Here is a 10,591-nt window from a genome sequence, read left to right on the forward strand (position 1 = left end):
GAGGCAGAGCTTGCAGTGAGCTGAGATCGCACCACTGCACTCGAGCCTGGGCGACAGAGAAAGACTCTGCCTCAAAAAAAAAAAAAAAAAAAAAAAAAAAAAAAAAAAATATATAAAGAGCTCCTACAACTCACTTGAGCCCCGGAGGCTGAGGCTGCAGTGAGCCGTGATCATGCCACTGCATTCTAGCCTGGGCAACAGAGAAAGACTCTGCCTCAAAAAAAAAAAAAAAAAACCTGATTTAAGCCCCCCCCCCCGCCACCAAAAAAAGAGAAGAGCCTAGTAAGAATAGCCCTAAGATAGGGAAAGATAACTGAATCCAGTAGCCTTCTCTGGATGTCCAAGATTATATAATCAAGAAGGACAGAATCAGTATTCAAACTTGGATTTTCTGTCGGGTTTGGCTCCCTTTGGTCTGTGTCATGCTATGGCAACTTTGAAAAAAATCACAGTAGCTATGCAGTAGAAAAATCAACAATGTGGGGTTATACTTTCCTGCTGGAGCTGATGGACTAACACTAAAAATAATTTTTGTTGACTTTTTTAATTAAAAAATTATAGTTAGCTTTTAAAGTAAGATGGAGTATTCTGGTTTGAAAAGCAAGTAGATATGCTGAAAGCAAGTAGGTATGCTGAACTGAATCCAGTAAAAAAAAAAAAAAAAAGTCTGGGGAAAATATTATCTGGTTACATATCCTAACACCTGTCAAAACACAAAAGCAAAACAAACAAAAATTCCAAAACAAAATGTATCTGCCTTAAAAGACAGTGCACTTACATGGTTTTGGAGTGAGCAGCTCCTATCTTTTTAAATAAAAGATTTATTATATTTACCCTGGCATCCTCTGGGGTCTTGAAGTTAATTATTTTTCCAAACTCTCTGGCATGAAATACAGACTTCACTCGTTCCTATAAACAGAATACATAAATTCATTAGAAAGAAAATCTGGTTGTAAAAATCCATAAAGAAATGCCACAGGCCAGGCACAGTGGCTTATGCCTGTAATCCCAGCACTTTGGGAGGCTGAGGTGGGCAGATCATGAGGTCAGGAGATTGAGACCATCCTGGCTAACACGGTGAAACCCTGTCTCTACTAAAGATACAAAAAAATTAGCCGGGCGTGGTGGCAGGTGCCTGTAGTCCCAGCTACTCAGGAGGCTGAGGCAGGAGAAAGGCGTGAACCTAGGAGGCGGAGCTTGCAGTGAGCTGATACCGCGCCACTACACTCCAGCCTGGGCGACAGAGCGCGACTCTGTCTGAAAAAAAAGAAAGAAATGCCACAAAGCTTTATTACTGCATGCCTAAAGTATTCATCTACACAAATCATGCACTTTAAAAAAGACAAGAATGAAGAACCAAGAAGAATCAAAACCAGTAGAAAAAAAGACTACATTCTATTAATAACACAACCATTATCACTAAACCTAAGTTAAAAAGCTTAAGGTGATATTTCAATTGCTAAAGCCATGAAGGGCTGACATAAAGGATGGGAAGGGGGTAAGTCGGGGAGTAGTGCCACTGTTTTTCCTCTCCAAACAATTTCGTACACAGTTGTTATCTGGCCATAGAATCATGAATGAATCCATGTTAAAAATATACACACGTGTGTGTATGCATACATATGTAAACACATGTTGTATGTGTGTGCATGTATGTACTTCTGCCATTTTAATCCAGTTGTACAGTAAGAATATAGTTTAGAATCAAAGAGATCAGGTCGGGTCCTAGATGATTTTCCTCCACTGTTTATACTCCATTGGCATTATGTTTAGTATTGGTAGTGGGGGATGGGGACTGTCTCAGAGCAGATATTGAGCATTTCAGGGACAAACAGAAGTGAAACTATTGAAGACAAGGATGATGTTTTCCTCTCTATGTATGGGTAAGGTCATAGAGAGGCAAAGTGAGGGTTTTACTAGTCTAACATGTTCTATAAGTAATTCAACTATCCATGCAAATACGGACACTAGAAGAAATTAGCTTCTTCTAATTAAAAAAAAAGGATAAGGCTGGGCACAGTGGCTCATGTCTATAATCACAGCACTTTGGGAGGCTGAGGCAGGCAGATCGCTTGGGCCCAGGAATTCAAGACCAGACTGGCCAACCTGGTGAAACACCATCTGTACCAAAACTACAAAAATTAGTCTGGCATGGTGGCAAATGCCTGTAGTCCCAGCTACTCAGGAGGCTGAGGCAGGAGAATCGCTTGAATCCGGGAGGTGGAGGTTGCAGTGAGCCAAGAGCGCCACTGCGCTCCAGCCTGGGCAACAGGGCGAGGGACTGTCTCAAAAAACAGAATGACTGCAGAATTGTAGATATGAGGTCTCATGAAGAGGTGGAAGGGGAAGAAATCAAAGAGATAAGATAAAATATTAATGTTAAAAAGGGAAAAATAAAAAGCCAGGAAAGCAATATGGACTGGAGTACAGGCTAATAGCCACTACCCATTATTTCATATGTGGGAAGGTGGGGTTCTGTTACTGAACATGCAACGAGGGCCCAGGAATGTTATTGTCAGTGCAATAGCACAAAAAGCATGGTTTTTCTTGGCCTAGTTTTTTTTTTTTTTTTTTTTTTTTTTAAGCCTGGGTAAGACAGCAGGTATTAAAGAAAAACCATACCAAGAGAAGGTGATGTCTATAAAAGAGGTAGAGCATTGTACAAATAAAAAGGACGATTTCAAAGCATTATTTTCAGTTCCAACTTTTCAACAAATAAATCTATTCAACATACCTTTGCTTCAATGCGCAATCTTCTCCCATGAACAATGAATGGCTCTTTGGTAAACTCATCAAAGCTATACTGCCACTCACACGTGAGCTGTCCAAATGTTCCCTTTGTTACAAACAATACACCACTGCAAAAACAAAAACAAAAAAACAGAATTCGCTTTAAAATTGAGGCACTTATAGCCGATAACAACAGGATACGAATGAATCTCAAGTGCAAATGCAATATTCATCAACATAGACTATATTCTATATTCTTAATGAATTTAAAAGAACTGAGGGGCTGGGCGCACAGGCTCATGCCTGTAATCCCAGCACTTTGGGAGGCTGAGGCGGGCAAATCACGAGGTCAGGATATCGAGACCAGCCTGGCTAACATGGTGAAACCCCGTCTCTACCAAAAATACAAAAAAATTAGCCGGGCATGGTGGTGGGAGCCTGTATAGTCCCAGCTACTCGGGAGGCTGAGGCAAGAGAATGGAGAATGGCGTGAACCCAGGAGGCAGAGCTTGCAGTGAGCTGAGATCGCACCACTGCACTCGAGCCTGGGCGACAGAGAAAGACTCTGCCTCAAAAAAAAAAAAAAAAAAAGTAAAATAAAAAATAAATAAAAAGAACTGAAACCATAAAGTGTGTTCTCAGATCATAACAGAACTAAACTAGAAACCAAAACAAAAAGATAACAATAGTATTTACAAACGCTTAACAGTAACACTTCCAAATAATCCAGAGGTCAAAGAATCTCAAAGGAAATTAGAAAATATTTTGAACAGAATGAGAATGAAAATACAACATAAAATTTGTGGGATGCAGCTCACATAATGCTCAATGGGATATTTATAGCACAACATATTTAGAAAAACTGAAGCACTTATAAAATCAAATATGTAAGGCACCTCATAAGAAACAGGATACATTTACAGAACCAATTATCAGCCAGTATTTGGAGAAACTTTCATATAATTAATGCATTAGAATAAATACTGTCATTTCTAAGGCTCCATGTAACGTATTTCCCAACTACATCAGAAAGAAGCTTTTCTAACCATGTTGAACAGAATCATCATACTGAGGGCCTTGGGATGTTCACAAGTAAAATCAAGTCCCATTACTGCCAATTTTAGAGGAAGACTTCAAAAAGCATCATTCTAATTTTTAAATAAATTCTTGTTTTCCCATTTTGAAGAAAGAAACCAAGAAATGAAAATACCTTCTGTCTATAAGAAGTCTATTTAATCCCTCCTTCAAATGTCTTTCTTCTTAATTTTTCTTTCTGATTGAAACATCAACAGTAGGTGCAACCAGAGGTTTCTATTAGATTGAGTTAAAGAAACATCTGGCTCCTGGCTAGGATGGAAAAGGAGAAAGCTAGCCATGATTTATATCTCTCACTTCCATCTTCTGTCCCTGTTCCCCTCCTTTACCAATCCTGGATTACAGGAGCTGATGGAGCAAACCCAGTGGTGCTCCAGGACATCTCCAACCACGTGAAAAAATCACAGACAACTGGCCAATGTAGCAGCTATTCCCAGTCCTCATTCAAAGATCCTTTTATCCTCAAACCCGAAACTTGGAAAGGGAATCCCAAGTATAACCATCATGTTTTATTCAACTACAACTAATTCACTTCCCTTACTCTGTCAAGGCACTGTGGCCTCATCTAAAGGAGGTCCACTGCATTGAGGGGGAAAAAAAAAAAACTTTTAAAATGTTGCAAGATTTGGAACCAAACTTTGCAATTGATTTTGCTTAATGCTGATTAGTTACCTTTCCTTTAGTCAATGGGAAAGTGAGTTACTAAAAACATGATGGAAAATTTTTATGAGCAAAAATGATACCTGAAGCAGTGTCTGCAATTACAAAAGTCTAGAAACAAGTTACAGGTAAATTAGTACATACTCCTAAATAAATATTAGGCAGGAATTTACAAATTAAGAAAGATCTCCATATGTTGACATGTAATAACCTTCAAAATATAGATCTCAAGTGAAAAATTAAGACTAAGTACATAATGCTATGTATAAGAGACTTTCATCTGCATTAAAATATGTGTGTATGTCTACCTGTAGAGGCATAGACTATTTCAAGAAGGATACAGAGGAAACAAGTAAAAAATGGGCTGCCTCTTGGAAGGGAACAGAGGGACTAATATCTGGGGTGGAATGAAGACTTACTTTTTACAGGTATAACTTCTAATATTGTGGAAGTTTTCCACTTGGTGTTACTTTTTAAATAAGAAAATTAAAATAGGGCTATGCATTTTAGGTTCAGAAACTGAGATTACAACATTAAAAGTGACTGCTTCGTAGTCACCTTGAACCAACACAATGTTCATGTAACTTTACCTTTCAATAGTGAACAAAACCATAGATTGACAATTCATTTCTATTTAGCTCTAACTTCTCCCCACTAGCCGTATTTTCACTCTCCACCACCCAGAGACTGCCATCTTACTAATGCACTTGCTCATTCCTTCCCTAGTTTAACAATGACTCCTGCACACTTGCCCCTCTGAGGCTATGCCACTGTATATTTTTGCATGTACCCCTCCACTGTCTATTTGAAGAAGTCGCTGTAGTATCCACCTAAAATTTTATCTGCTTCTACCAGTATATCCACTTACGTTAATCTATATGTATTCTAACAAACAGATACTATCAGAGGACTGCTGACTTCTGGGATAACCTAAAATTGTACACTTCTTCAGTGAGGAGAAAGCTTACTTTTAAGAGGACAGTTTTATGGAATTTCTGTATCCGTTTGAATTGGTTGAAAGAAATACTAAAATATTTGTGTCTGTGCATGACTGTGTTTATCTGTATGCAGGCACAAAGCTATGCAGGACATTTATGTAACATTTAGGGAGTTAGGCTTGTGGAGCAAGAGGACCCAAGAATCACTGTGACTATATGGAACAAAAGATGAATAACAGATCTTCACTGCATGAGGGGCTGCCAGTTAACCCCTTATTGAATTACATAAGAGAAAGAAAGGAAGTTACCGTCTGGTTATCATTAGCATATCTGTCTTATTGATCATGACGTGGGTAAAATATTTGTATTTTGCAAATCTTCCATTTTCCATGACCTAAAAGAAAAAAGGTGAGAGACAATGAGAAAATTGATAATATTCCTACTGTAATGCAAACAATGCCTTATAGTCCTCTAAAAACCATTTCTCAATGGGCAAACCATGAACATACAGAAAACAGATTTCATTATTTGTAAAATCATTGCTGTTTCCTTTTTAAAAGCATCTACTTGCACTACTTTATTTAAGATTACTCAGTTGCAGCAATGCCAACCTTTACTGCTAGATTTTTAGAAGCTGATGTTATCTTACAAAGTTTAAATTCAATCTAATGAGGTATTTAACTATTACAGTGACTTTATATTGGAAAATATATTAGTATTTAATAATATTTGTACAAAAACACATGTAAATACTAACACATATATAAACATATGTATCACATAAATTACTTATTAGCTTCTGCCTTGCCCTAGAAATTCCGTATATATCTTACAAACATGCTTTTCTTTGTCCATCTCACAACTCATTAAAAAATAAAGAGCAGAGAGTTTCTGGACAAACAGGGACCCCAAGGCTTACTTAGCCTTTGAAACAATCTTTGTTTTTCAAGACTGTTGAAACACTGTCTATCCATGACACTGTTTATTAACAATTGTTTGCTTCAAAAATGTAAATATAACCATATGAAGAAAATAGAGTTATGATTTTAAATTCTATTTTCAGTAATATTTGCTCTGAGGATGGAGTTACTTCAGCTATTTAAAGTATATAGCAGGCTAGCCTACTATTTTTACAGGCAAGGCAAGCAATGTAATTATGACTAAGATCCCTCAAGAAGAGGCATGTTATGAATTTAGCCAAAATGTGAAAAACCATGAAGAAATCCAAGAGAGGATATAAAGGTTTTAGAAAATTGTGTTCCATGAAGCTGTACCAAAAAACTAAACTGATTTAGCTTAGAAGAAAGCTAAGAAGTAACTTCATGATGATCTTGGTATAAAAAGTTGATAGTTTTCATTTTTATCTGAGAAAGAAGTTTAAAAAAAAAACTAAAATAGCAGGATGAGTCATACAGATTAATTGCATGGAAGAAGTTTCTAAATTCAATGATTATAAAATATTGAGGAAAAGAGTATCTTTACTATATACTGTAGTAGGTAGGGCAAATAAACACAAATACTTTGTATTACAAATGAAAAAGGGACATAAATACAGATTCAGAAAAAAATTAACATGAATTACAGTAGTTCCCCCTTATCTGCAGTGGGATATGTTCCTGGACCTCCAGTGGGTACCTGAAACCACAGACAGCACTGAGCCCTAAATATATTCTATGGTTTTCCTATATATACACACCTATGATAAAGTTTAATTTATAAATTAGGCACAGTAAGAGATTAATAACCAATAATAAAATAGAACAATTATACTGTAATAAAAGGTATGTGAAGGTTTATTTCTGAAATTTTCCATTTAATATTTTCAAACCGTGGTTGGCCAAGGGTAACTGAAACTGCAGAAAGCAATTGTGGATATGATAGGACTACTGTATTAGATAATTTATAAATTATGCAAGTAATTTTGAAAACTTAGATGAAATGAACTATGTTTTAAGAAATATAAATTATTAAGAGGAAGAAGCATCATGAGTAGAAATTATTTGTGAATGACAGTACATTTGGAAAAGCCAAGCACACAAAACCCAGTAATCAATTTGGAAATGGAAGAGAAAGAAATCCTGTTTACAAGGGTAATAAAAAAGATAAATATTTACACATTAAGTTTAATAAATAATGTGATAATGTGTAGAATATAGGTGATAAAAGCCATACTACTGTATTCAGGGGAGTAAAAGAAATTTTGAAAATGGAAATCCATATCTTATTCTTGGACATAAAAAATTATCATAATAAAGATGTTATTGACTCCTAATTTTCACACACACACACACACACACACACACACACACACACACACTCTTCATGTGATCCCAAGATGGTGGTTTTTGGAGCACGGGGTAGGAGGTAAGAAGTGATTTGTCAAAATTATACTAAAACTTATCTAGGAAAAAAATGTGGTAATATTCAGTAAATTATGAAAGAAGAATGAGAAGAGCTACTCTAGCAGACATTAATGCAGTTTATAAAGCTGCAGTAGTGAAACAGTTTGGTGCTGGTAAAGTATATGCAGACATATCAAAGGAAAGAATACAGATTGCAGAAACTGACCATATGCATATAGGACATTATAAAATCCTATCCAATTACAGAAATTTATTAAATCAAGACAGCACTTCAAATCAGTGGGTAAATACATGCATTATCAAATAAATGGTGTTTTAAGTAACTCACTGGCTAAAGCTGTATCCTTCTCTCTATATACTCAATCAATTCTACATGGATCCATGATTTAAGTATACAAAATGACTATAAAAGTACTAGAAAAAGTAACATTTTAATAATCTTGAAGTTGGGAAAGGCCAAAATATAACAAAGTCCATAAAACACAACATAAAAAATTGGTAAGTACATAGAACTTAACCACTACTGAATGGCAAAATGATAAGCAAATAAACAGTAATTAAGTAAAATAACACAAAACTCAAAGGACAATTTGGGAAAATATTTGTCAATACAGAGAGAGAGAGTCAATTTCAAAATAGACAATTCTAGCAATTTGAAGAAACTGACAGAAAATAATGAGTAAAGCAGTAGAAAAATGTGTGAAGAATATGAACAGGTAGTTCAGCAAAAAACAAACAATATCTGACTGATAAACATGAGAAAATATTCACTATAACTCAAAATCAGGAAAATGCAAATCAATTAAACATACCATCTGAGTTAGCAATTCCACTGCTAGAAATTATCTTAGGCAAAAGTATGCCAAAATAGACATATAAGAATATTCACAGCAATATTGTATTAAAAGTACAAAATCTAAATATTCATTAATAGGGTATTAAATTCATGTACAGCCATATAATGGGGCATTATGAAGTCATAAAAAAGAAAAATGAAGACCTGTGCATACTGACATAGATGTATAAGATTATAGTAAATAAAATTATATTACAAAAGAGAATGTATATAAAGTAGAAATGCATACATGTACATATACTTGTACATACATAAGAAACTTCTAGAAGGTATACATCAATCTATTAACAGCACTGATCTCTGGGCTTTTGAAGCATAATGGTAGAGGCAGAAGTTAAGCTTTTTTTTTTTTTTAATTTTTACATTCTTTTATTGTTTTAGTTTTTTGATATCTGAAAAGAAACTGGCTTACAAAGATTCATTTTCTTTTGTTCCATGTGGCCAAGTTTAAAAATCAAGAATGCAAATCTTGACCTCCTCAAGAATACCACAGCTAATAGAATTCAAGAGCCTACATGCACCATTAATAGATCCTAACCTTCAAATAATTTAAAAGCTATGGTTTATTCCAAGTACCTAACTTTTATTTCCATATTATGCTAAGTTTGGGCATTGTAATTAAGCCTACCTCGCATCACTTTCTACTTTTCAGACCCAACTTAAATCAAATCTAATCTGTGCATATAAGCAGTTAAACCAGTTTCGACAGTCACAACAGCATCTGGTATAAATAAGAAATAAAAAAAGTCCAAAGAAAGTAATTCATATAATGCTTTCCATCCAAAACCTTAAATGTAACACTTGAAAGATGAATGAGCTTTATGGTCATAGTAGTCTGCTTTGAAACATAATCAACTGTATTCTTTGTTATTTAGAGTGACTGTATTTGAATAAATGTCAAAGATAACTCCTCACACAGCAAAATCTTGCTGCTCAGTGTTCATTATAAACAAGAGAATATGGAATAAGAACATTATAAACAGGATCCAAAACTTTGAAACTGAATCCACAGAAGTCATGGGAGAGAACATCACACTGTAAAAAGTCTACAAATGTCACGTTGTAGTCACAAATTCCTGCCTGACTTTATAAATGTATTATATATTAGGCTTAGACTTCTCAAAACATTATTTTTTTTTAGGGAAAAAAACCCAGGATTTTAGATCTGAAAAACTCCTATTGTTCATCCAAACCAATCTCTTCCTTTTACACACAAAGAAACTGAGGATCGGTAAGTGTCTAATGAATCTTCTAAATCTAAATTTTCACCATCTCTTGCGTAATTAGGTAAGGGGACATCTAAGTGACTTGCTTGGCAAAGTTGCAAAACTGGGCTCAGAAAACTGGATTCTTCACTTCTAATTCCAGTGCATTTCACTATACCAAACATATCACGATGTTTCCTCCTTATGGTATCAGTCATACTTTCCTCATGGTACCTCAAAAAATGTCTTTGATATCCTGGATACTGATAGTTGCCGAGATAGGCTGCTAATTTTTTCCAGGTCAACAGTATTCAAATAATTTAGTATCAAAAATCCTATCTTCCTCTATCCCAAACAGATGCTAGGTATAAATGGTTCTACTAAAATAATTTGATAGCCTTTAAAATAAAGGAAGAATTAGCAAAATCAGAGTTTAGGAATTATCATGTAGGGCCTTTACATAAAGACAAAGATTGGGCTGAAATATGAAGGAATTAACAATGCCAGTACTTTAGACATGTTAGCCTCATTTATATGCTTAAATGTTAAAGGAAAAACATTCTTTTGCCTTATTCATTAGGAAGTATATATATAAATTACCTATCATCGTTTAAGAATTACTGAAAGAGGCCGGGCGCGGTGGCACAAGCCTGTAATCCCAGCACTTTGGGAGGCCGAGACGGGCGGATCACGAGGTCAGGAGATCGAGACCATCCTGGCTAACACAGTGAAACCCCGTCTCTA

At 35.4% G+C, this 10,591-nt stretch overlaps 1 protein-coding gene across 1 annotated transcript in view; it reads right to left on the reverse strand.

Annotated features, from left to right (window-relative positions):
* The window catches only part of VPS13A (vacuolar protein sorting 13 homolog A (S. cerevisiae)), a 220,188-nt gene that overhangs the window by 7,095 nt on the left and 202,502 nt on the right, over positions 1-10,591 (reverse strand). The window contains exons 69-71 of the mRNA XM_011947040.1: positions 5,732-5,817; positions 2,735-2,858; positions 835-909 (exon numbers count right to left, since the gene is read on the reverse strand). Coding sequence (XP_011802430.1) covers positions 835-909; positions 2,735-2,858; positions 5,732-5,817 — 285 coding nt within the window. The remainder of the gene's footprint in view (positions 1-834; positions 910-2,734; positions 2,859-5,731; positions 5,818-10,591) is intronic.

Source organism: Colobus angolensis, unplaced genomic scaffold, assembly GCF_000951035.1.
Source record: "Colobus angolensis palliatus isolate OR3802 unplaced genomic scaffold, Cang.pa_1.0 Scaffold257, whole genome shotgun sequence".
In the NCBI taxonomy this organism is placed as follows: domain Eukaryota; kingdom Metazoa; phylum Chordata; class Mammalia; order Primates; family Cercopithecidae; genus Colobus; species Colobus angolensis.